Here is a 27,986-nt window from a genome sequence, read left to right on the forward strand (position 1 = left end):
AAACCAGCTGCAACAACTCAAAACCCATACATGAAGTCAGGTGCCACTGCCACCACACAGGCCCCGAGAGCCTCAGCCCCTCAGATGTGCTGCAAACCTTTTCCCATCCCCTCCTTATGGCACGCCAGCTCCAGTTAAAAACCACGTTTTCTTGGTGCAGACAAGGCCAGAATAGGGCTAACCTCAGCACCATTGAGGGACTGCCCTTAAACTCGCCTTCCCTCTAGACCTTCTTGAGACAGAGAGGAAAAAGAAGCAGAAACCAGTCCAAATGCCTTTTAAAGCCACAGGCGTTAGAATAGCAAATTCCAACACTTCTAGAATTCATCTTAAATCAACTGAAAGCCAAATTTTCATATAACCTCTAATTGTCCTAATATAGTCTGGCTTAAGTAAATAAATAATGAGAAGAAAAGCGAAACTAAGTTAAAAACCTAAACCTTCCACCTCGCAGATCCTTTTTGGTGAGGTTTGAATGCTCCTGTCTAAGACCACAGGTAAGGGTCTCACTTGGGAGCACGGGCAGATATGAAGGTGCAGGAGTATCAGGGTGCTTCTTGGGGAGCAAAAGGGTAGCAGAGTCCTCCCTTCCCTGGTGCAAAATGTGGTTATTTAATACTTCATCCTTCTGCACTGGCATGAGTAACCAAATGCTCCCCCAGCTTTCCACTTCCAGATCAAGTTTCATTTTCATAGCTTCAGATTTGTTAAACTGACTCTCCCTCTCCTCCACCCCATCACTTTGATAAACCAATCCCAACATTTCATCAGCTACATGACAGTGCTAATCCTCAGCATATTTCAGACTTGCCCTACTCTTGCACCACCCTATCTAAAAGTGTGTGGATGGAAAAACTTTCAAGCAAAAAATAGCCCCTTCTTTTCATCCTCGCAAAATTTGTAAGCAACTGCAAGGATTTTGTTTAAAAGAGACAGAAAAATGTAGGACTCCTGTGATGTGAGGAGAACTGCAGCATTTTTTCTTTGAACTTCGCATCCTTTTACACACTTGCTTTCACCCCAGTGTCTGTACCATTTCCTGGTCTGACTCTGAGAGGCAGAGAAATGACCTCTTCTCTCCGTCGTGCCGTGATGCACAAGATGTCAGCCTTCTGACTAAATTCAAGATAACACCAGTGTGAGATGCTGCATTACGGTGCTGATGGATGTAACAAGAAGATCTCACAACTTTTCAACGTGTTTTCACCCTCAACGACCAGTTTAGCCCTCCTAGAAGCCCGTGCTGAACTGTGAAATATAGACGCCTCTGACCACAAATAAGATGTAAATAACTGAAAAGCTGTCTTGCTGCATTTCAGTGCCACAGAGGTTACTGCTGTTCAGTTAACCGGTCCGGGTTGCTTGTAACACCTACAAACGCTCCACATGCATATACATACCTGCATGCATTTACAATCTGCAAGTGCTTCCTCTCTAATGTCTTTTGCCTCATCTATTTGACTGTGAGGTCTTCCCTCTCAGTCTAGCTGCTGTCCACTACTTGCTGTTTGTTCCTCCAGTGTGCCTTTTCTTCCCATTTCGTCAAGGTCTACCATGTTTCTTTGCTGCCGGAGCACTTCTAGTCTGTCTAAGTGTGAATGTTGATGTCCAAATTTTACTGATTTGATGCTATATGAACAGAGACCTTCCAGCCAGTTCAAAGGAGTCTTCTCCAGCTGGGTATTCTAGCACCGACTGACACTGCTCATACTGCACAGAGGTGAGACTATTCCAAACTGTGCCCAGAATACACAAAAAAGTATTAACGTTTTTTATCATCAGGGATCCAGACTCCGACCACTTAGAAAAAAAGGGCTATATTTCAGGAAATGCAGGCAGGGCAATCAGTGTTGTACAAATAGCACTGCTATTGCAGGTAAAAGTAAATATTATTTTCCTGATACTGTGAAGCAGTCAACATGAACAAATTTCACAGCCACGTACTGCAAGAGGATACATGGTTGGTCCTGCCTATACTTTTCCATCAAACCTTTGAAGACCACATACATCATGATGAATACCAAATTTCGTTATTATCACTTCCCCTATCCTAATGATGGCTGCGTGGTACCAGAGGAGGAGTACGCTGCCACAGGATATAGAATGCCTGACATATTTACTGCAGCATTTTTCACCAGCAATTTCTGCTGCGATGTGTGCTATTACGTGTTCAGAAAAACTTAGGGAAACTGCAGGATGCAGAACGACAATTACATCTTTCCCAGATGAGACTGCTACGTTAATGGATCGGCGTCATCCATCACCACAGATCGTAAGTCCTCTGGGGAACGTCACCAGGCCACTCCAATAAATCTGACCAGAAGATTTCCTATTTGGCTGTTCAGCTCAGCCCTAGGAAGCAGTTTAGCAACACACTCTACAGCGTGACTATGGCTCAGTTCTCCTGGTGAGGTGATGCTGCTCTACGGCTGTGAAGCTCTGGATGTAGGAGATCCTGCAAACCAGCATGGAAAGGCACACAGGGGTGCAGCCTAGTGTTAATTCCTCACACGGTCGGTTCTTTAAAGAACCAAATTTCAGTATGCAGACCATAGACTGCGAAGGAAGAAAGCTGACTCTGCAGCTTTGTTCCTTTACCAAAAACAACAAAGAAAAGGAAATAAAAAAAAATAAAGAAGAACAAAACTAACAGACAAAAAAAATACCTGCCAGCAGACCGGTGCCACTCTGAAGTAAATTTTTTTGCTGTCAATCGTCTTGATTCTTCAGGCCACCTCAGCAGGCGGAGCAGACTGTTTGCTGTGAAAATCTAAGGTGATGCTATTAGGGAAGAACATACCTCTCACAGGTTCTTCCTTTGGGAAAGCCAAACAAATAAACCACAAATAAAAGCCTCCATGGCTGTACCATGTCCTAGCTTATCCTTGTAATAACAGGAGAACAGGACCTGAGGCTGTCTCCCCTCCTCTCCTGTGCTAATGCAAATACAGGAGCAGTGTAAGAGCAGGCTGAGGGGAAGGTCAGCCCCATCAAAGCCCTTTTGGGAGGCAGCTCTGAGTAAGGGGGACTGAGGGCACTTTTGTCTCTCCTGCTTTGTGTATATTCTGTTTCAGGCAACGATATATTTTCCTGACACGCCGTTCATGTAGCTGGAGCTAAGCATTTCCTTGTACAGTACTGGGGGTGGGGATCTGCCACGGCATCGCTACTCCCAGGCTTAACCATTTCGAGCCCTCTCTTCCCTCAGGCACCGTCTTTCACCACCCACCCCACCCCACCCCATGCCTGCCCCAAAGCCATGGCTGCTGCACATGGTCTTTCTCCCTCGCTCCTGGGTACCCAACGCAAGGGCATCAACACCAATGCCTGTTCCCACCAGGATGGGGCCACCACCAGGCGCTCTCCCTGACATCTGGACAGTCTCGGGGTGCCACCGTGCCTGTCCCAACCCTCCCCATCCCCACACTTCTGCTCTGAAACTCCTCACCCCCGGGGTGGCAAGCCCCCCTCCCGCTGGCTCCAGCTTTGGCCAGAGGAGCAGGGATGGAGACCAATGGCTTGAATTACTGCAGCTCCTGTGGCACCGAGTACCTAATGGTAACCAACAGAGTTTAGGAGATTAGCAAAACAAGGAAGAAGTAGTTTTAACTACATAATAATTTCAGGGAATAAAAACTGCCTATAGCCTGTACAAGTCGTGAGAAACAGCACACGCTCATCTTGCCTCAGGCAAATCCATATGTTCGTAGACAAGCTCAGCTACAAAAACGATGCCCTTTCTTGCAGATAGAAACAGAAAGAGCACCCAAGAAGTACAAAATAATCAGTATTTTCTTGGCGGGGTGTTAGAGAAAACAACCATGCTCATTTAAGAGCTTGCTGTTGGCAAAAGGAGAGGGCGGATGCCCTCAGTACAAGCACTCCACCATCCCTCTGGTAGGGCAGCCAGCACCCGGTCTCTGCGCCTGCCCCTTGCTCAGGGGGCTAAGTGGCTGCCGAGGGACTGCTGTACCTTTTGGATCCTCTTGTGTGCAGATTGGGGGTCTGCCCCACACTGCCACAGGAAATTCCAGCTGGCCAGGCACCCCGCGTGCCGGGATGCGCAGCCTGAGAGGCGCCCAAGCAGCACGTGCCAGGCCACGGGGCTCCCGGGGGCCACTGCTAGCCAGCCTGCCTGGGACGGCAGCTGAGGGAAATCGTTGGAGTCTGCAATACAAGCTGCACTGCAACAGGGTTGCAAAATAAGCCCAGAGAGCTAAGCTAGCAACCAAGAAAAACCTCTGTTTTTACCACACGTGAGTGCCCGAGCTGGGTAAACATCTGAACAGCACAAACCAAACCAAAGGAGACAGCTGTCCCCTGGCGAGCACAAACCCTTTGCTACCCCAACTGAATCTTCCCCCAAAAGGTGTCATGATCCATAGTTTAAGAAACTGAGCAGATAAGCTGCTGGCCATGGCTGCACCAGGAAGGGTGGCCACCAGGGCAAGCGTGAGTGACCACAGACCAAGAGCTGAGCTCTCTGCCAAGATGCGCTCCACACTGAGAGGGTGCCAGAGCCACCCAAAGTTCAGCATCCACAATTTTTGCGATGGGGAGGACAGGCTGGGCTGCAACGACTGACCTGCACTTCCTCAGCTGCCTCACAACTGACAGGGCCATCTCCACGTGGTGCATTTCCAAGAAAACACTTCATGCAGGTTAATGCCAGTAATCTTAAAGGATGACAACCAGCTGCCAGCTGCTGGGTGAAGCACTTGCCTCTGTTTGGGCAAGGGCCCTTGGCCAGACCCCACTGGCAAAGTCAGTGCCAGCGCCCACGGCTTCATGGAGTACACAGCCACACAGAACAGGTCCCCAGTGTGCACCCATCTTGCCACCCCCAGGTGCCTTCCACGTCCGGTGGATAACCTCCTGTAGTGAGCTGCAGCAGCATGAAAAATCAATACACTCCATTGACTTTTTGTCTGACATCAGTAATTTTGTAGCTTAATGCCAAATTAGGAGTACACTGCTACCAAAAATTAAAGGCGGGGGTGGATTGCCAAAGATCCCAAAGTCACCCAGCACAATAAACGCCTGGCAAACCCCATCCCGACCTTACAGTGATGAAGGACGATTCGGCGCCTGCTCTGGGACGAAGCTTTCGCCAGGAGCCAGCCGCCAGTGCAGGGTGGCAGAGGCCGAGGGGCTGGAAGAGGAGCAGCCCGGGGGTGGCGGGTGGCACCAAGGCCACCGACCCAGCAGCAGCACCGGGCACAGCGTTACGGGGCGCTGGGAGCAGTGTGCTGGAGGCCGGGTGTTTGGGTTTAGCTGTCTAAACAGGCACTGAGGGATTAGGTCCCTTTGTGTCTCCAGCACTTATTAAAGGCTATTTATTATCCGATTGTTCCTGATAGTGTATATTTCTTCTTTGTGTAAACACAGCCAACACCGACGTCTAAAAAACCCCGCAAAGCAAAAAGGAGTGCAAAGGTCCACATCTGAACAAGCTGCAGGGTGCGAGGGGCACCCCGCAGCCTGCCCCGCCAGTGCCCGGCTCTCCGCGACCGGCAGCCACAGGCACAGGCACAGGCACTCGCAGCGGCTCGGTGCTGGCCCGACCGCTGACTCCAGCTTTCTTCCATGCTGGTCATGACTTGAGCAATAGTTACCAGGAAGAGAAGTTTTGGCCAAAGCATTCGCTTTTAGAGCAGTGTAGTTACGTATAATCAGAGCTTAAAGAGGTAGCTGGAGCGAGTACACTCTGACTGCAAAGTCAAGTCATTACCGGGGCATCCCAGGCATTACTTGTATGCACACAAAATGTGCATCTGGAACAACGGGCAGCATCGCCTTAACCACAATTTTTGGGGCCCTAGAAAGGGTTTACCTAAATGTAGTTAAATGGGGCCATTTGGCAACGCCTACATCCTTGATACAGCCAGAGGAGGACGGGTGTCTCCTCCAGGCCTTCGCTTTAGGTGGGCCGCGGGCACCGAGCGGGTTTGGCTGGGACTAGAGCCCAGCCTTTACATTAAAAAGCCACTGAAGCTGCGAACTCAGGCACTGAGGAGCACAGAAATGCAGCCTTCTTCTAGTTGCCTATATGCTCCTGGTTCTGTGTGGCTGTGTTACGATGCATTCTTAAATACACAGTTACCCCCTAACCCCTCGTTTTCAAAAGGCCTTGTTATGCTGCAAAAGGACATACGCAAAAGGAAAAAGTAATTTTTTTCATAGGCGCCTCTGAAATTTTCAAGCATCTGGCTCTGAAATAAGAGACACTGTTTTTCATCCAGATTTGTACGTGTTACCTAAAAAAATTAAATTGGCCTACGGCTCTGCTTTTAATGACGTGATACAATGTACTACCCTTGTAAATGTACAGAATTATTTTAGTCTTTCTCTTGCTGCATCTTATAAAGGCAACATACCATAGTTTCAGTAGTTGCATTTTCAAATGTGTTTATCTGGGTCACTGCTACTTACAGCTTAAGAAGATTTAGTGAAGCCAGTTTAGCATCAGTCTAGTGCAAAGGAAAAAATTCTTTAATTAAAACCAAAAGAATTATATTATTTGGTGGGTAAAAATCCCAGCATTATCGAACTAAAGTCTTTGGATTGATTCAAGAAGAAACTAGACCTTTGGGCATTTTCATTCAAAAGGCACTTGGGGATTGGGAGGCTTTTTTTTGCTCATCACGAATTATTTCATGTAAGAGAACCAAGAGCATTACAACATCAGGATGCCATTTTCTTAAATCATATGATACAAAATCACAACTGATGGAAGAACGTGATTCCTGTCAATGGTGGTCCACCTGATGCACATGGAGCAGCGCTGGCATGCATGCCAGCTTGCCCAGGGAGGCTGTGCTTCGTTGCCACATAGAGGCCATCACAGAAGATGGGGGAGAAGGCAGCCGGTTTTGATGGCACTGCTCCAGCTCCTTCCACTAAGATACAAATAATCTGCAGATGGAATAAAGCAGGGAGATCATTCGGAAGCCAGGAGAGGCATCTAACATAGTCTCTGTGTGCTTCCAATGGTCCTAGCTTGCGTTCCCACCGTCTTGGAAAATGCCAGAAGAAAGGAAGATGTTGTTCAGGAAAGGTGAAGCTGCCACTCATGCAGGGAATGATGTGGGAGGCTGAACGGCCACTGTGTGATGAAAGTCTGAGTGCGCCTGTGTGACGCAAGAACAACATCCCTTGGCATCACACTGCCCGTCGGGTGACAGGGAAGTGACTCAGAAGACGAGTGCACTTCAAAGGTTCATGGAATACTGGTTTATTTTAGTTGAAACCCGTCTGTGGGGGAGTGGGGAGGACTGCAAGCAAAAAGCATCCGCTCTGCATCCTGTGGCTGCTGCCGGAGCAGTTCATCCCCCGGGAACAAAAGCCTTCATCCTCTTTTCCCTTTCTTCTGGTTGATGGAGGAGGGTAGGTGGGGAAATAGCTGTCGTTCCCGCTGCCGAACCACAGCCAGCGGAGGACTGATGCCACAGTGGACCGGTTTGGGATGCTTGGCAATCACCCTGACATGCCCCACGATCTCTACATCAGAAAGCTCAACAACTGTCCATCCATCAGTATGGTATCACTGTGACAGAAACATTAGGTTACAGCAGTCACATCACCGTGATCTACAGATAATTATTCCCCAGCTCCAAACAGCAGCAACACAGGGAGGAAAGGGACAAGCATGTAGTAGGTAGTTTGATCCTGTTATCGACTGGATGCTGAGAGAGACTGCGGGAAATAACTATAAAATACTTCCTGTGTCAAAAACAGGGAGGATGGATAATGGATTTTCTACATACGGTTGGGGGCAAAAAAAGGAAAGTAATAAATTCTCCAGGTCCCAAATTTTTTATTTAGCTTTTTCAAACATGGCAGATTTTTTCCAGGTTTTGGTGGTTTTTTTGGTTGGGTTTTTGCTTTGGTTTTGGTTTTGGTTATTTTTTTCCCCCAGTTCCCCAAATCTAATCCTTGCTGACAAACAGCACACCAGCTGTGCACTGGATATGGTGATCTACAGCTGCAGTCCTTGGGGTTCCCGTCTGATTGCAAGAGGGAAGCTTCTGGCACTCCCAGCCCTGCTGCAGCAGAAATCATCTCTCAGCCAGTGGGTCCAGCTACAGATCACACCACCAGAGGAGTAAAAGGCTCAATATCTGGCCCCTTAGTTACAGAGGACTTATTTTATCATACTGTTTTTAGAGAATTATCACTTCCTTTACATTCCTCCATATGCACGGCAAAGAAAATCTGTTTTAAACATGTGACAGGCACGGTTTCCATCAGAGAGTAAATTTTGGGGATAAATAAAGAAAAAAGGAGCCAGAGGTGATCACCATGCTGATGGGTGAGCACTCAAGTGTCTGAACACAAGTGCTGTTCAGCATATTCACAAGGTCAGGTTGCCACATCGTTCTTCAGATGATCTGAGATCTCTGGAATCCCTTTCCTTAAAAATACAGCTATAAGAAGTAATTAAATGTCAGCCTGGGGTTTGTGCACATAAGCATGGCTGCTTTCTCCTCAAGCACCTTGGAAGTCTGCCGCTGGTCCTTATGGGAAAATGCATTTAGCCCTAATATTAGGTCCTGCAAGTTGTGAAGCCCTACATTCAGCTTGGTAGGATTTTGGTGCAACAGCTTCAGAGAGCTGTACTGGATCAACAACAGTAACACAGGTACCTTTGCAAGCAGCTCAGACACCAATCCTGTGGAGACCAGGAGCATGCCCCAAAAAACTGAAGCAAGGGGCAAAAAGAGAGGGAAGGAGGGTAGGATGCAGAGCTCCTGACATCTGTATCACAGAACTGCAAGGACCTCTGGGTTGTCTCCAGATCAAACCACCACTTGATAGCAGTCGCCAAACGCCTTCTAGCAGACCACCATTCATCTCACCCTTCGCACATCCTCCCAAGAGAGGCCACTACATTGGCACGCTTTATGATTTATTCCCATGAGTAGCTCCAATGGAAGGAAGTGTAGCACATGGAGACCTGGCACCAGCAGAGAGATTGTGGGATCCAGTGCTGGGGATGCACATGGTGCTGCTGCAAAAAGTGGAGATGGTGCAGGTACAACACAGAGAGCTCTGGTCATTAAAAAAAAAAAGAAAAAGCAGAAAAAGTACAACTGCTGTAGGGAAGATGAAGAGGTGGATGAAGGAAAAAAACCTAGAGCTGCTAACACAAAGGATAAGATGAACGAAGCTGCAGAGAATACCTGAAGTAGAGAGTGTGGAAAACTGAGTTTGTTAGGGAAGATACAGAAAACAGTGACAATAAAGAGCTCCTATGCAGTGCCCTTAGCTTGCAAAAATAAGACTTGTTGCGGGATGTCTACTGTCTTTCTAAAATAGTTGCTAAAGTTGGATGGAAAATTCCTCTGACCACAACTGAGGAAGTGATCTATTTCCGTAACTCTGAAAGCTGGAGAAGAATCTGGGTGTCTTGATCATACTGCAGAAAGCCAGGCCGTCCCCACAGGTGTTCTTGGGCAGACCCATTCCCTCTTTTACAGACCTCCATGGGATTCCCATGGTCTGGGTGTGAAGGTCTGATCTGGATTGAAGGCCTGAAGAAAGTGGCCGGCCAGCAGTGGAGTCCCAGGGCACCTCCACAGTATGATTGGAAAAACTGTTCTCAGCTAAAATTGCAGGACCTGAGCTTGAGCAGAGTGAAAATGTATTGAGGACAATGTTTAAGGCTCTTGAAGAAAAACATTCTACTTTCTGTCTGCAGTCACTCCCACATACAAATCGCCTTTCACTTTGTCTTCTAGAAGGAAAGAATATTACACTGAAGCCATTCTTAAGCAATAACATATCTTGAGATGACTGAAAACCAGCTTTAAATGCATGTAGTAATTTACTAAGCCATTAAGAATTTCTTATCATTGCCTTGAAGCCACAAATTCCTGTGGCCTGCTTAGACCCACTTTGCGCTTCAGATTCTCAAATCAGCACAATAGCAAAGATGATTAGAAAATGTGTGTTAGGCTGCAGCCAGTAAACACCAAGAAGAATGTCCCAAGCTTTACAACAAAAGGTTACCACAATTTAACAGATGGCCTCCAATCTGACAAATAAAGTTACTAAAGTATATAAAACAGAGTCTGAAAAACAAAGAAAATATACTCTCAGGCCAAAATGTAGAAGAACCTGAAAGAGCCAAAGAAGGGTCAGCACAGATTTTAAATGTTATTACTTTGATTTAATAAAATTCTTTGGATAGTGATGCTTCCTCAGTACAAACACAGAAACTGGAATGGCAAATACTGTACTGTGATTTATGGATTGAAAGGTTGTCTGATTTCATTACGCTGGTAAATATAACAGTGGAGACACGTTCTCTTGGAAAGCTATTTCTAAATTGCTACATCAATATTCAGATAATCAAAATTGATATTTACCTTCTACAGGAACAGCATGTGTGTGTATGCCTACGTGTGTGCATGCGCGCACACACACACTCTTATATTCTTAATATCTCTCCATCTTTCAGATCGCAGGAATACATGCTAGAGGAACTGCTGCCTTATCCCAAACCAAGACCTATGCAGCTGCAAGGTGTCTAGCCCTTCACATAGGATATTTCTGCTCACTGCACCCTCCTCTCTCACTAAAATAAATTCAAGCAGAAATACCAACAGAGGCTCAGTTCAAGCATTTGTTATTCCAGATCTACAAAGGCATAACTTCACCTTCAGTTTACAATGACATAATTGATGGATAAATCACTGAAGCCCTGCAGTCCAGTGAAGACATGCAGTCCAACACTTATGTTAACTCTATTTATATTTTTCAGTCAGAGTAGAGCACAGTAAATCATTTTAACTAAACCTTGATCTTCCCTCATGGTTTTGCAACAAAAGTACAAAGCAGGGTGTTAAGACAGACCTCGGGAACCAGAGCCCACGTGCCGCTACCTACAGCACCCACAGGACAGGAGGCTGACAGAGAAGAGAAGGCTGCAAGGAGAAAGAGGCAGAAGTGAGGAGGCAATGTGGCCAGAGAGGGATAAGGACATCGCTCTGCAAGGTGGAGCCTGGTGTCCCTGCTGGCCCCCCTTGCGCGATGCATCCCTCCTGGCCATTCCTGAAAGTCCTGCCCTGGTTATTCTTCCCTTCTTCCCTGTAGCACTGAGGTCAGACTTCAGGATGGTCACCTTAGGGGGCCGAGAGAGTCAGGGTCCCAGAGCAGGCATTTCACACGCTCTGCAGTGCCAGGGGTGCTACAAGCAATGGGGTCAGCCCTCTGGCACGCAGACCCACAAAGCTGGTGGGCGCTACAGCCTGGGTGGCCAGCAGCACTCCTCCATGGCGCAGGCTCGGCGTTGGGCTGGCCTGCGAGCCATGCCTCTGCAGCACGTCCTCCACAGCCAGCTCGCACAGCCCGCATCCCCTGGCCCTTGGGGCAACAAGCCTCTGGGGGAATGTCTGAAAAGGGTCGGGAGAGGATTATGGAGACGGCAACAGAAGCTCCAAGGACATGTACCCATCCTCTGCAGCAGGCAGAGAGTGAGGGCACGTCTAGCCATGATAAATAAACCAGGCCACATCCCCGTTTCTGCACACCGCCACAGGAGCCCACAGGGTGATCCTTCGCCTTGTCCCCCTCAATCATTGTCACCAGGAACAACCACCACCTCTTATCAGCACAGACATCTCTGGGAAGGAGTGACTTCAGGACACAGTGTCCTTCCCTGGTCCCTTGAACCTCCGAGACAATTTACAATGCTGTCACTTGTATGAACTCCCTCCTTGTCTGCACAGTTCTTGCCTCCAAGTTTAACATTTTGATTTCTAAACAAATGTCCTTTAGAGGTCTTACAAGACCTTGACGATAAGCCATTTCATTGATATTCCAGTTCACTTTTCAAAATATTTTCAGATTATAGGATAAATAGTGTTTGCTTCTACCCCTTCAAGAGATAACAGTTTGGTAACTTATGTTACTCCAATGAAAATTTATTGGTTAGTATTGGGGAAAGCAGATCCTTTCCAAAATTAGCCTTTGACCCAGTTAGACTTAAATAAACAAGCAGTGATTTAAAGAAATTCTTAGTGGATAAGAGATGTTTGCAGTCCCAGCATCAACTTGCACGAACGTTAGAAGGTGTAAGGATAACAAAGCTACATCACCCGTATTTCACAGCGTCAAGACCAGGGCTGAAAAACTACAGGAAACTTCCCTACTGAAATGTCAAAGCCAACTAACTTCACTACGGCTAATCCGCAAATCTTGATGACAGGGCAGATTACCCAGCCTGCTGAACTGGCAAGTGCCCAAGGAAGCTCATCTCCCAGGGATTACACCTCCATTTAGGTTTGCCTTCCCCTGAATTATGTGGAAGAGCCCCAGAGGAAACAAGTTTCAGCTCATCTATTTCCTTCTCAAGGCTTTCAGTACACTACCCAGTTTTAAAGCATCAAGCAACAACAGCACGAATACACACACACAAAGACACGGCCCCAAATATTGACATTACTGTGCAATAGGCTAGCCACCCGCAGATACCAGGCAGAAAGCTGCTGACAGATACTGCAATATAAACCTCCTAAGAACCTTCAGGTTTGGTGAAGAAATCCCCTGTTCCCCAAATACGCTGCCCTAACGCTGGGATCTGAAACATGCCCGAATGAGAGATTATTTTTTTCTCACACTGGCTATCTATAGAAGATCCTTTTTATAAGTCTCTGTTGTGCAGCTCCTGAATGTCAGGCCCAGCAAATCAAAACATTTTATTGTAATTTCATATTGTTTACTTTTGCGAGGCAGGATCTTGGCAGAGACAAGCGTTTCCTCCAGGGATGAGGAGGATGGGGCTGGGGGGGGGGGGTAAGGACAGAGGGATGGAAGGAAGCATTTTAATGCAGACTTCCTCATTGTCTGCTTTAATAGGGACCCTGGCTGAAATACAAAGGAAGAGGTAGCTAAAACAGACCTTTGCTACAAATTCAGAGACACCAGAGAATGGGTGTGAGGGTGCACAGGGCCAGCCTACGCAGGCAGCAACAACGGATTAGGGATGCGGCGCAGAAGCAGGAAAGTGACAGCAGTCCTTGCCAGCGCCCCCGGCCCACACGCTGCCGCCTCCCCAGCAGGGCTGGGGAGGATCCCAGCGTCCTCTCTGGATGAGCGCAGAGCAGAGGGCCGCGGCTGAGAAGGCGCGGGAAAGGACAGCCTCCCCACTGCTGCTCCCACGCACCCCTGCAGAGCCAGCCTGTCCCCCGCATCTGGGGATGCTCCTGGCTCCTTCCCTAGAGCCTCTTCCCCCCTCCCAAGCCCCAGCCCGTCGGCAGGTTGGAGCATCCGAGGAGGATGGCACATTTCTCCAGAGCATTTCTTCCCCCGTTGAGACCCTCTCACTGTCTTCCCCCCAAAAGGCCCAGCTCCTGCAGCTTTCTTGCTACATGCCTGTCGCATGTCTCCCGGGAAGGAGAAGGGGAGGGTCCTCGCACCCTGCGGCTGGGAACACGGGAAAGCACCAGTGATCCCACAGGCATCTATTTTTCGCTGCACGTTTCCAGGCAGATTTGACTCACAACATTCAAATCCTTGGGTGAACAATATTTAAGCTGATGGGAGCTTTTAAGAGCTCTACGTTGGGGGGAACAAGGCATTTGTACTTTAACATGTCACATTCACACCCCTCGTGTGTACGTGGCTTCCCTTGGAACATGAGGCACCCTCCCTGCCTGCTGCTGAAGCCATGGTCCTCTGAGGAGCCTGCAAGGGACGGATGATGCCAGGACAACAGCAGGGCTGAAAGGGATTTTACTGACTTCGTTTCCTCCCCAACCGTCCATACCGGGGACCCAGACCTTCTCACCTTCTTTAATCCCAGCTTCCTTGGGCTGCTTCGCACAAGACAAAGACCCAGAGCCAGACAGGCGAAAGGAGCACGATGCCTTGAAGCCATGGCTTGCCCTGTCTCCAGGCCTGCCCGCGGTTGCAGGCAGACGGGCAGAGGCAGGCGATAGCCCCCCGCTCCTGCGCACTGCCTGGCAAACCTCGGCAGAACCCAGCTGCCGGTTCTCCGCCGGGCATAACAAATCTCCCTGTCATTCAGCATCATCTCTCTCTCCTTCTCAAGCTTTGTTTGGGTAGAGAAAGTGGTTCACAAAGGCCTTTGCACAAACCCAACCCAACGACAACTGCCTTACTACATAAAATGATTCACTAGTGTTTAAAAATCCCACAAACAAGAGCCCTCGCCAACTTTATGACCGACTTCCCACGAAGGCACCGAGGCCAGCAATCGCTAATGCTCTGTCTGGCATTGACTCCCTGTGAATATCTCTCAGCAATAACAACTGATAGCAGAGCTTGGAGCCTACACATCATCCTCCTGTTTGTACATAAATTCCTTCTAAAAGGATTTCGGCATCCTCGCACTGCTTCTTCCCAAGCATTCAGGCTCTTAAAACCAAGTCAGCCAGACAGAACGGTGCCACGCAACTACAAACAACACGGGACAATTTTTTATTACAATACACGGCACTATTATTTCTAAAAGCACTGACAGTAATATGCAGCATGTAAAAATACACATTCATCATAAAGAGGTTAGATACTAATTCCTGCAGCTTAATTTTTTCTTAAGGGCACCAGCCCATTTTTCAATTAAGGCAGGATAATATTATTAATCATAAAAAATTGCTGATGTGTAAAATTGTTTCCTTTTTAGCTACCATTGGCCGAGAAACATCAGACATGCTGCCTCTGAATTAGTCTAACTTAGTGGCAGTATGGAAGCTGTATCATCCTTTTCGGTGAGGATTCATGCCGCTCCCAGCCTTGGCCACAGGGAAAGGGGCATCCCTCCGGGGAGCGCGTGGACCCACGTCTCTGCTGCACTGGGTGCAGGCTGGCAGCAAGGAGTCTGCGGATATATACTCCCACGGAAGAGAAAGCACTGTCTGCCGTGGGGCAAAATGGCCAGCATCACAGGGCAGCCCCATGCCAGGAGTGTGTTCTAATGATCTCTGTTGCCTGAGCATTTCCAGGGCACTGTGTTTCAGCATCCCCTGGAGAGATGGGGTTTTTGTTCCCTCCCCCAATTTTTAGTGCTAAATTCGGCACTATGGGACTCTCTGGTGAGGTCATCAAGTGCTTTCTCTTTAATGCTTTTCCCCCCTTTCTCTGCTGCTGAATGGGTTTCCCTAATTCTTGCCAAAATAACCGGGCACCTTGCCTTCAGACTGGGCCACCAAAAGCGGCATGAAGGAAAGAGAAGAATTAAAAGAACAACCCAAACCCTATAAAATAGCAAGTTAGGAATAACAAAACCTCTCCTTGCCCTGTAGTAAGCAAGGGAGACACCTGGACTGTGGCTTGGCAGGACCCGAGAAGGCGCCGCAGAGTTGCCAGCATGCGAGCATTCTCCAGGAAGGCAGCTCCCTACCACAGTACACCCTGGTACCTGGCTCCTCACCCTGCCCAAACTGGAAACCTCTTGGATCACTCCCAGTACGAGTACCCAGCTCTACCCCAGGCTAGATGCGTGAATGCTTCAGGAGAACAGGAGGGGACTGGCACGTGCCCTGGTCTTGCTCCAGTAGGCGGCTGGCCGTGACCTCCAGGAGCCCTCCATAGGACAGAGACAGAAGTACCCAAGCAAGGAGCAGGATTGCCCCAAGCCCCTCTGCGCCAGGGCCAGAGGATGACCCGCCGGCAGGTTTGCTGGGCATGACGGAGCTGGAGGGAGGCAGCCTGCCTCCGGTGCCTGAAGTGTACTTCAGTGGCACGGATCCAGGCAAAAAGCCTTCTCTCCAGCCATGTGCCCAACCCTCATCCCATCTATGAGCACTTTCTCTCACACATATCACCAAGTCATACATCCCCTGACTTCTGTTGAGATTTTGCACTCCCCCGCTCACAGGACCTCCCACGAGCAGCTCATGGCAGTTATCTCCTTTGCAGCTCAACCTTTGCCCATTGCCTGGAAAATTTCCGGCATCACTCCCAACTTCTGTGCCCCCACCGTCCATCTCCTCCCTCCCTGGTCTTGTTTCTCCCCTGTTCTGGAAACCACATCCTCGATATTTTTTTTTCCTATAGTGACCAATCTCCTCCCAGCTGAAGAAATCCCCTCCTCTTCCCACCCCCACGATCAACGCCTTAACACTACTCCCAGTTATCTGTAGCCTTGTGCTATTAGCTTTCTGACATCACCAAATACTTTATCTGAAGCTGTTATTATTTATATATACATAAATGTATAAATAAAAGGCCATCTTCCACCATCATCTTAACTGCTGACCAAGAATAAACTGTGTAAATAGAAAAGGCCAGACGCTGGGACCACCTTGGGGGATGCCCCACCCCAGGGTTGTTGCCTCTTGGCAAATACTGCCAAGAGGAGCACTTCACTCTGAAGTCTGCAGAGGTAAATCAAATAAATAGAAATTGTGAGGTTCAGCCAAAAAATCCTTTCTGACAAGGGTCACTCCTATTCATATGACTAGTCTCATTAAGATCAGTGGGAACTGGAAAAAGCTGCAGGATGGAGTTTGCATGTGTCTCCTGGCTGAGATGTTCAGCTGTATTTTTCCTTGTGAAAAGCAAAACTAACCCTGCACCACCAAAGCAATACACGTAGTGGGATTACTTGTCAGCAACACACCGGATACCACTTCCAACGGTTCTATAGTTAGTAACTCCTCGTTGACAGTAATTGTTACAAACAACTGCATTACCAGAGAGAGATTTTCATATTATGTATAGATGTGTGTATATATATAAAAATATCACTCTGTACAAATTCAAAGTATGTGAGGTTAAAGCTAATGGGCAAGCTTTGTTGAGCATCTCAAAAATCAAATTAACTGCACTCAAATTCATGGCACAACTCAGGGTTCATTTCATTACTATCAGAAAATTCAATCTCTGAAATCTTACAATATTAAGCTAAAGCAATGATCTTTCTGTTAAAGTTCTTTCTTTTTTCATTTTAAGGTGAGAAAAAGCTGGCGGGCCCAGGGAAAGCGGGGGTGGGGATTCCCGATGGATACTACTGAAAGCTTGGCAAACATTCAATCAATTACTTTTATATAAGGGAAAGAGGAAAAAAAGCATCCTTTCCAACACATTCTGAAATACATTTTGCAGTATAAATTCTACCTCTTGCACCTATTTCTACAACATACCTTTTCTTGCAAAGATTAAGTATATACACACATGCACTTATATAGGCATATACACATTTAAATTCAAAATACAAATCCATTAGGGAGCTATTTAAATTTACTCATTGCTGCAATAACTAGTCATCTTATCTCTACGCCGTACTGTATGTGGGAGAGTCGGTTCATTGCATTAAATGCAGGCATTTTCCTTGTTTTAATGAAGCTGCCTTTTTGGTTTATTTTACAACAGGCACTCTTTAACCTTACTGCAAGACCTAGCTGTAGAATACTCACTGCAATTTCAGCCTCCTTTTTTTATCCCTCCTCTTCAAAGTTCCCAGCCAGGTTTCTCTGCGGGAGTCAAGTGTGGTTTTAATAAGGCAGATGAGGCAGGGCTTCTCAACTGCTTTTGATAGAGGTGAGGTGGTCAGCCCTTTATTGACTTTCTGCAGTACTGCAGCTACGGACCGTACAGACAATCTTGCTTTATGAGCATGCACCAGGCAGGAAATGGGCCTGGAAATTTCCAGCCGGTGGTGTTTGATGCACTGTTTGAGAAGCTGCACGGTGTGCATATAAAGGAAATGAAGGAGAGCCTTTTTTGTTGTTGTTGTTGTTGTTGCTAACCCATCAGGCTGTAGTCACTACACGTACCTAGGAATGCCTGCTCAGAAGCCATTTTAAGAATTAATGTCTCAGCAAAAAGGAACAAAACCAACATCGGTTATTTTTTGCACGTGAGAGAGTGCTGTGTATCAAAGATCCTTTTATAAACGCTTGGAAAAATCACATGGGAGGTAACTAGCCGCTAAATGATTTTACTGTCCCTTTCTTATGTAAGCAACCACAGCACATACACAGTGTATACAGTGCACAGCTGCACCGATACACACGCATCCTCACAAGGGGATGTGGAAAAAAGGAAGCAATCACAGGCTGGTATCATGTACTATTAAGGTTTTATTGATACCAGCACGGAGCAACTGCATCACTAATTAATGGATGCTCACAAGCTACACACATCCTTCCAATCAAGTGGCAATAAAACCAGGTAGCCCTCTTCACCCTCACACATATATTACTTCAGCTATTTACCCGCATCCCTTTCTTCTTTTTTTTTTCCGGTCTTCCGCACACACTCCCCTCCCCTTGCCACCCCACACCTACATTAGCAAGGTATATTCCTCTGACCCAGGATCAGGGAGATGCACGCTCATGTCCCTGTAAGGCAGAGCAAGCCACTCTGAGCCAGGTTTGTAACAGCGGACAGGGTCCAGACTACGCAGACAGGAGGTTTGGAAAAACCCTCACAGAGATGCCTCCGCATACATGGACATGAAAATTAACTTTTAAATTTGGAGTCGACATCTCTCTCTGCCTCTTCTTATTCCTTGCCCAAGGGGAATAATATCCTCTTGCCCCAGGGGAGCGCAGTGATGGTGAGTGGATCGAAGGCGGCAGGAAGGTTCAGACACTTTGGTGATGGAAGCCCTACAAAAGCTAGAATGGACTTTTAGTTACTACAAAAGAGCCACACAGGCATACCCACACCTGGGTGGTGCTGCCTGCACAGCGACCGTGGATGCAAACTCCAGCTCGCACCCAGCTGCAGCAGCTGCAGAGCTGCTCTTGTCAAGGACCGGCTGAGGAAGCCAGGTCCCACCTCCTGCTGAAGCACCGCACCTGAGCGTCCAGAGCTGCATGGTATTTACCACGACTTCATGTCTTTCAGCTAATTGCAAAGCTCTTGGGGACCCTATACACACAGAGCCGGGGGGGGAGGGGCTGTGTGTGTTCAAAAAAATCTTACAGCTATAGCGTTACTATCAGAACATATGCCGTATTGCATGTAAGATTTAACTATACATTTAAATTCTGCCAACTTCAGCGGGACATAAGGATTTGGTTAACTTTCATTATATGCTTAAGTGTCTTTTCTCAACAGAGGTGCTTTCCTGCACAGGAACTTTAATACATACTAGCCATTTGTTTTATAGTTACCTGGGTAATGTGTCTTGCCTTTCCAAGTACAGCACTGGGCTACTTCCACTGTAGGGCATTATTTGTTACACATAAATGAAGAGCAGGTAGAAATCAGGGCAGGCTGGATTTTTAGTTGGCCACTTGAAGAACATGGACAATGATGGGCAGATGATATTGCTGCATACTGCAGTGTTATTTGTGCACTCCCAAATTTTTGCCTGCTAGATAAGCATCAGTGGACAGCTATAATGCAGTCCTTAAAGGACGGTGAGGAAAGGACAATAACCCATAGCACAGAACACTTCCATATTGTGTTCTGCATTTGTATTTGAAACACAGCTACAAGGAACAGGCATCCTGTGAAATAACAGATGTTAGACTCTCACCACACATACACTGCTTTAGTTCAGATGACCTTGCTGAATTAGGAAGCTAACTACAAGATAAATGTACACCTTCTCTCCTGAATGCCTGCCTTGAGCAGACCCGCTTTTGCTGGTGTTTGACCGATCTGTGTTTCCTCCTAGTTCCCCATCTGCAGTTCCCCAAAGTGTGTTCTTACAGCAGTTCAGCTTGTTTTTCCAAATCAGATGCTGCTTACATCGTGAATCTCATTAATTTTCTTTGCTGATAGGAATTAGCGACTGCTTCGCTTTAACCCTGTGACTTGGCAGAAGCTGGAGACTGGGCTGGACCTGCTTCCAGTTTGTGCTCTGGGTCTGCTCCCAGTAGGCAAGAGATGCTCAGGGCTTCTGGAGAGTCACATGCCATACATTGATTTAATCAAAATTACATGCAAGTTTCACTCCGTAAAGCAGAACTTAAACAGACAAATGATTAATGATTTCTTTAATTCTTAAGGTCTTTTTTCCGCACATGTTTAAAATACTCTAAGAGAAGAAACAGACTGGCATTGTCTTTCAGTCTTTTGCTGGTGGCAAAGCAGATTATTCCTATCATATTCTGCAGGGGTGCTGTCAAATGCTGTTCCAGGCTATGGGCCAAAACCTACCCCCAGTCCATGTGCTCAGTTCCCACTGGCATCAATGATATCTCCACCATGGACTGACAGTAGTAAATGGGCAGAGATGTGCTGGCTGCTCAAATAGCACGATCTATGTGCTGAATAATTCATTTTAAACTGTTGCACAGATGTCAAAATGTTATTGCTGATTTCAAGCCAGCAGAATGGGCGTTTCTTCTCCCGATACGAGTATGTCACTGCCTGTAATGCCAGAGAAGATCTGGGGGATGTCTCAGCAAGACAGCAAAGCCCATACATGGCATGCCTGTGAACATACAATTAAAATGCTCCTTATAGGTCACCTTTTGCTCTCCTTATTAGGATTCTCCTGTGGACGCACTCACCCATTGCCTCCAAAAAATTTCAGAAAAGCAGGTTAAAACATGCCGCAGTTGCACAGGTTTGAGTGTATGGTCTCCAACAATCACTGCAGCCCTTTGGATTTTCTGTAAAGTCCCACAGAAAACCTCCAAGTACAAACAACTTAAAAGTCACAACCAAATTTGGATAGCAAGATAAACCCAAACAAACAAGAAACCCCCCGCCACCTCTGTAAGTAAAAATAAGTAGATCTATCACACTGGGTTTGTGTCAGCCTGGGCATGGCAAGAGCCCCACGGTAGAAGTGAAAGATCTCTCTCTCCTCCAACAGAAAGCAAGAGAAAAGGAGTTCTCCTGTGTTCACCCTTTCACTAAACCTGGAGCAGCCCATCTTTTCACCTGGGCTTCACACCTAGATCATCCAGACCTGGGTTACCCAGCCAGCCAGCCGGACACCAGCGGCTGATGACCAGCAGCCACCTCCAGGGGCGAGGTGGGACTCCTGCCTGCACAAGTGCTTGCGTGGCAGCATCAAAGGTGGCCGAGCACGACAGGAGAGCTGGAAGGAGAACGGGAAAGATGCAAGAAAGCCACAGGTTTTGAACTGAGAGCAGAGACGGGGGATCTCTGACACGAACCAAAAGAGCGCATGCACCCCGTGCTAGCCCAGGCGTATCTGTGCTAGGGACGCGTCAGCTAAAAAGTGCTGTTTTCCATGCTCGTAGATGGGCTTTTTCATGTCAGCTGGTCTGTGTGGAAACAGACCTAGGCTTAATGAGGTCTAATTTGTTTTAAATCCATAGGTTTCTTTTTAATAATTAACAGTCCCCATCGCTCAGCAAAGCCATTCCTTACCCCCGACTACTTGCTATTAGGAATGAATTTACTGTGAAATACTGCTAAGAGGTGGAAAGCAAGTGACATAATTCAAGTTTTAATTAAAAAAAATATATATCACACAAAGCAAGAGCCACAGAAGGAATCATACCCGAACAAGAGAAGAAAAAACAACCCAATGCCTACTCTCCCCAATTACCCACTTTATTGTTTTTACGCTATTTGAATTCTTGTAATTGGTTTCTCTTACTGGATGCCCTGTGCCCAGATTCGATGTCAGGTTTTCTCTCTGCAGTTCCAGGAACTAGAGAATGTGTCAGCATCATTACCGTGAACATTACACACGCTCACATGTGAGGGTCCAGGAACTACAATTAACACATTAAGAAATAATAACTGCCAAGGGAGCAACGAAAGATAAACAGCATGGAGCTGATGTAGCAAGAATTTTGCTTGGAAAAGGACTGTCTCTTGGGTAACGGGCAAGGGAGAGAAATCGAAGCGCCATGCAGCACTGCCCATTTAGAGGGGAAATCCCTAAAATGGGTTGAACAACCGTGTATACATTAATTTCTTGAAATTCAATTTCACTAAAAGTATTGCTGGCTTTAAACTAGATTTCGAAGGAATCTGAAGGCTTGTGTTTACAAAGAAATAATAATTGTGCCCCATTCAAAAGTTTAAACATGATACGTTTTCTGCTATTTGAAAAATCGTCCTCAAGTGCTGAGTTTTGTTTCCTGTTTTTTTAACAGATGACAGAAATACTTATTTCTCTTTTATAGATGCACACACATATATAAACCCTTTTAAAAAAAAAAGACTTTTTTCCTGCTTATTGATATCCATTTTGATCATTGCCTTTTTTTAGTTTTCTATTCTTAAACAAAATTGAAAGAATTCAATTATTTTCAATGTTTTTCCAATTACTTTTAATGGGGAAAATAATCTTATTATTCCAGAGTCTTTTATTTAAAGCTTCCAGTCTGAAAATGTTTTGTGTAAGTAGTCCTGCAGAAGCTGCCTAACAAAAGCCTGCCAGAGCATGCTCACCATTTAGATATATATTTTCACTACTGTAACCAACAGAAATCATGGCTCATGCTAGTGCTTTTGGATACCAGTCTTGACTTTTGCTATTGCTTTCAACTGGACCAGCCAAAGGCTTTAATACTTTATTTTTCCCTGAGATTAGAAGCCAAAGGAACAGAGGCGAGACTTATGAAATGCTTTGTCTTGCATCTCTCCCACCTTGGGGCTGCACAGCCACGGAAAACCCAACAAAAATATTGCCATTATAACCCCTTCCCCACATTCACTCCAATCCCGGTGGGGGAAAACAGAGGCAGAAGAGGCTCAGACACGAGGGCAGGATTAGCAGCCCTGCTCAAACCCACCTTTTGGGGAGAGAAGGGCGAGTCCCTCTCAAGCTGGGGCGATGCCTGTTACTCACGTGGGGACTCAGGCTTAGGGTTTCTGTGACAGGCGTGATCCCCCCCGCTGCCCCCAAGCATCGCTCATCAGTCAACTAAGACATTTCAGCATATCACATGGCACTTTGTAAACACATAATTGTTTTTATTTTCCAATTTTCCATGTTTTGTGTAGAGTGCTGCTGTGTTCAAGTGAAGTGAATAAAAGCATAAACAGTAAGCACCATCTGGAGAACATGCTTCCAGCACACTGAGAAATAGCAGCCGCCTGTGTGCTACCTGCTATAAATAAATGCCATTAAAAAAAACGTCCAAAAATTTGTTTGTTCCTATTTGATGGAACTGCAGCCAGATAAAATTCTCCTTGACCCTGTCTTTGAGTACCTGCCACCTTCACAACAACAACAACAAAAAAACATAGATGTTTGCTTCTCAGTCGTTTATTGGTATCACTAACAGAGCATCAACCCTACGCATTATCCTAATAACAGCAACAGAGGTTGCAACTTCTGAGTAACACTTGGACAAGACATTCAAAATGCAAACGGTTTTTAAACTGTACCAGGTTCACAATACGGTGAATACCCCTCAGCCTGCCAGCAAGAGGATGGGTAAAATTATTCTTGCGCTAAACTGACAGTGTATCAGTTTGGGGGGAAAACTAAAAAAAAAAAACAAAAACCGATGATTTCTTTTCACTCCAGCACAAAGCCACGCCAATCTCCCTCTCCGCTGACAAAATACAGACCGAGTTGGCAGTGGGGTTGCAATGAGGCTCTGTGAAGGGTCGGCATTTGCTGTGTTTGTTTAATCACTGCAATTAGCGCTATGCAAATAATGAAATTGTTTGCTATGGTGGCCAGGCTGGGGTAAAAAAAAAACCTTAAAAAGAAATGTTTGGGTTGAGCAATTTAAGAACAATTTCTTCTTTTCTGGTAAAATGAAAAAATAAAACCGTTCTGTTTGTTCCATTCGGAGGGCAGCTAAGCCTTGAAGGAACCCGTTCAGTTTGAAATGAAAAATACATTTTCACGCTGGAACAAAGCGTTTGAGCATTTGACGTTTTTCCCTTCTTTTTTTGCCAGACAAACATTTCCAGCACCCAGTAAGGGACACTTCAGAGAGCTTACTCCTTGCTGCGGGAGGGAGGAGAGGATTTGAGCATCCTTTATCCTAACCTCAGGTCTTTGCGCAGGGCAGGGGCTGAGCACTGTAGCTTTCTCCCTTGCAGCCACCGCCAGCCCTTGGCCTCCCTGCCGTGGTGCTCCGCTCTGGGCAGACCGCAGCTCGGGCAGCCCAAGGGGGATCTTCCTGCTCTCCCCTGCTATGGGAACAGCAGCATTGCTTTTTCTTAGTTATCAGCTGCCTGGTCACAACTTACACATCTGAATAACCTCACTGGTACCGGGCTGAAGCTGTACCTCACTTACACCCCTGCCGTTTTGAACCGGCAGCTAATGAGGTTGGCATTTGGTGCCTGGTTTTCGGAAGAGACAGTCCTGATCTCAGGAAAGTTACTGAAAAAATTAAAGACAAGGATAAAATTACTAAATCCACAGCGATGAGGCCTTGGGCTGCAGAAGAAAAGGATTGGCGAAGCCTCAGGGGAAACGTGACCCCGATACCCTGGGTACCACATGACGCAGGCTCCTCTCTCCGAGGCAGGGCTGCCTCTGTCCCTGCGAGAGAGGGTTCAGCTGCCTGCACTGAAACACCTTCCCTTTTCAGTGCTTCAGGGAACACTTCAGTTGGGTTTCAGGTGGGAGGGAGAGTCACACGTGCCTCAAGGAGGAAGCTGAAACTGCCCACGGACCCGGGGAACCGAGTACCCCCGCACCGAGCACCCAGGTCTGGATGAAGCAACTGCCTCAAGTCTTCCACAGCTGTAATAATTTACAATTGTTTATTAAAAAAACAACAACAACCTGAAGTCAGAATGGCCCCTGGCTTGGTGTAGCTCTTCCCAGGGCAGCACAGCCCCTGCCGTCTGCACGAGATCAGGATGTGCTTTGTGGCACAGCACGGGGCTGAGGCAGCAGCAGCTGATGCAGGAGGCAGCCCAAATCACAGAACCCTCGCTGATAAAAAGCCAGCCACCCATGGGAAGGAGGACTTGATGAAATTTTAAGGGGTTTTCCTTTTTTTTTTCTTTTTAAACCTTGGATTAGTAAGTGACATGAAGCGACGGGAGCGAATCTGTCTCGTGAAACAATATCCACAAAAACAGGCTGGGTCCCTCGAAGGAGAGAGTGGCTGTGATTCCTGAGGCAGAGGGTGCATCGCCAGCCTAGCTCCCCATCACCTCATTTCAGGGCAAGAGTAGAAATGATGGACATAAGTCAGATTCAATCCTTCCCTTGAGCTATGCTGCTTTCTCCATACCCAAAGTTGTATGCTGGTATGTTCACAGAGCCACTCCCCTAAAGCCTGGCTTTTGGCTGGGACTGGACAGCATTCCTACTGGAAGCAAAGGCATCACTCCCACCGTACTTTATTTTCTGTTTTCACAGGGACTCAGTGTGCCAGAAACTGTATGAATAGGGATGAGGGTACAGTCCCTTCCCCGACGCAATCATCATCTCAAACTCAGCAAGGGCAGGAAATGATAACGCGGTTATGGTTCCCATTAGCCGTATTTTCCCCAATATAAATATTTTAGCTACTTTTATTTACGGGGTCCACTCACACTAGTTAAATGAGACACTTTGCAAAGGGATACTTAAGCTGTCTGGAAATGAAGACATTGGACTACTGATTTTGTTGGGATGATGATTTGCCTAGATGAATATTGTTTTCCTGGACCAGGTGTGCAAGGAAAACAGGTGGTGGAAGCATGTCTGTCTGTGCATGCACACATGCGTGCGTGAGTGTGTATCGGGGGGGGAGGGTTGTTCTTTGTTTTGTTTTTGCCTTTGGTCAAATTCAAACAATGTGCAGTAACAAGAAGTAAACGTCATTTTCCTCCCATCCATCTTAATTTGGCATCCATTTTAAAGCTTACCTTTGACCTTTTAAAATGTTAATACACTTAAGCAGATATAAAAAACACAAAGCTCCTGGAAAAATTAATCATAGCCATATCACGACGCTAGCCTAAAAATGTAACACCGGTTGTTTTCCTCTAATTTTAAGACACATTTGTCTGATGCAGCAGCAGTCACTATGCTACAATTAGCTATTATTTCCTTTTCAAACAAACAGCCATGGTAAATGCTATAGCAAAACCCTATCAGCATAACCAGCACAACCTTCTAGGAATTTCTTTTGTTGGGTAACTGCCTAGAACCACAGAAAAGGTCCTGCAAAAGACCTTGAGAAGTCGCCTAACCCATCCCTCTGCCCCAGGGAGGACCAGCTATATCTAAACCATTCCTGACAGGAAATGTTATTTAGTCTTCCTTAAAGTAGCAGCCTTAAACAGAATGGGAAAAAAATGCACAAATCAAAATATATAAATATGAAAACAATCCATATATATGTGCGCTATGTATACAAGCATGAAACTACAAAGAGACAACCCTGACCTAAGCGATAACTCTCCCACCTCTTGACCACTTCATACCCTTTAACCAAAGAGTTGAAAACAGGAAACTCTAATAAAAACACCTCCTTCCTTTTTAAAAATAAAAGGCTGCTAGCTTGAGAACCTCAGCTCCTTGGAAATGCAGCAGCACCTCTTCTCAAGAGAAGCAGTTTCAGAAGCACTAGGTCCCAAAATATTTGGGCCTTTATGCTTCAAAGCAAAGAGCTCTTCAGTTCCACCAGAGTGCAAAGAGGAAGCGGGAGCGTTGACCAGAGTCTCCAGTAACCAAAGCAAATCTAAGATGTCTGGAGCCTGTTCATGATCAATGGCATCCATCTTGTCTTTTGACTTAACTGTTTCAGGTGGGAGGCTGTACTAGGTCCCCTCCAGGACAGTCATCGCACAGCTCGGCGGTTACCTGCTATGGATGTGGGCATCCATGGTGCACAGCCATACTCTGCTTTCACTTTCCTCTCCATAGCATCTGATAGCATCCAGGGCTACCCCCATCAATTTAACAACCCCTTTCAGAAAACAGAAAGCTATGGGGACAGCCAGAATGTATTCTAAAAGACAAGCAATGGCTTCATGGCTAAACACAGCTGCTACCCCAGCATCCAAAAAAATCACTTGAGGACCTAAATGGCAAACCCAAACCAAAGGCAGACACATTCCCTCAACAAGCGGGGAAATAGAACTCCTTGCAACTGCTTTCTTCCACCTACCAACATTACTTTGGTTCCAGCACAACGGGATTGTGGCCAAACAGTCTTCCGCATGCTGAACACCTGCTCAGGTACAACGGTGGGGGGAGATGTGAGATACCGAGCTTGGCACCACCAGCCCCATGAGAGGATGACACCCTTTCACGTATCGTGCACGCACAACGCAGAAGAGCTGTAATGCAGAGCCCGGTTTTTCCCATCACAGAAGCCTTGTGAATCCACCCTAACCATACATAGGTCCTCCTGTAGTGAAATGGCAAGAGGTAACTCTATCCACCCCCCAGAGATCAGAGATGAATTAACAGCATGTCATGGCTACAACAGCAACGGTTTTCTGTGCGTTCCTTCTTCTAGGATACGCTTGTGCAAGTACACACGCATGCATCTCCCTCTGTGTGTGTGTGTGTGTGTGTATATTTTTATATATAAACATATATATATTTATATATATCTACACACTACATGCTCTCTCCAGTAGAAAGTACCCTGTGCCAAAGGGACCCTTTGCTGTCACACCAGGAGACCCTGCAGGGCTGCAGACCCATGCTTCTTCTGATCTTTGGGGTGAAGCCCTCTGGTCCAACCGCTTTGCCATGTGTCTTGAGGAAAACTCTTCCCCCAAGGCCAGGCGTCTTATATATTGGGTCTAATGGGCTTGGCACCTGCAGTAACTGTCTCTGAGGACCCCAAAGACAGCTCCCCAAGACAGTAACACAGGCAAGATTCTTCCAAACAAGGAATGATCCTTCTCATTTTCTTCCCTGGGAAGTATACAATGCTTTGGGAGGGAAAAAAAAAAAAAAAAGTACAATAACATATATCTGTACATATGTTCCTACTTCCTTTTGGCATCCCCTCAGCAACGCACAGCTTGGAGAACAAGGCTCAGCCACGCAAGCAGTCCTCTTCCCCCGCCTTTCTGCAGGGCAGACCTGGCTGAGGGCTGCCTCCTGATCTCCTGCCCCACCACCAAGGCTGGAAATTAGGGCATCTATTATTCAGACAGTGATGCCTGACTGATCGGTTAGGAAAATCCTGATTAAAAAACAA

The 27,986-nt window shown here is 46.7% G+C and overlaps 1 protein-coding gene across 3 annotated transcripts in view; it reads right to left on the reverse strand.

Moving 5' to 3' along the window:
- The window catches only part of RAI2 (retinoic acid induced 2), a 45,446-nt gene that overhangs the window by 11,661 nt on the left and 5,799 nt on the right, over positions 1-27,986 (reverse strand). Inside the window, exon 1 of one of the 3 annotated variants that reach the window (XM_064474818.1) lies at positions 2,667-2,960. The exons of 1 other annotated variant lie outside the window; for it this stretch is intronic. Coding sequence is in view for 1 of the 2 variants with exons in the window: in XM_064474799.1 (XP_064330869.1) it covers positions 1,401-1,406 (6 nt within the window). In the remaining variant the exon portion in view is untranslated. Of the gene's footprint in view, positions 1-1,400; positions 1,632-2,666; positions 2,961-27,986 lie in introns of those variants that run through there. One more of the 3 variants, XM_064474799.1, reaches the window with a different exon arrangement.

Source organism: Phalacrocorax carbo, chromosome 1, assembly GCF_963921805.1.
Source record: "Phalacrocorax carbo chromosome 1, bPhaCar2.1, whole genome shotgun sequence".
Taxonomy (NCBI): Eukaryota; Metazoa; Chordata; class Aves; order Suliformes; family Phalacrocoracidae; genus Phalacrocorax; species Phalacrocorax carbo.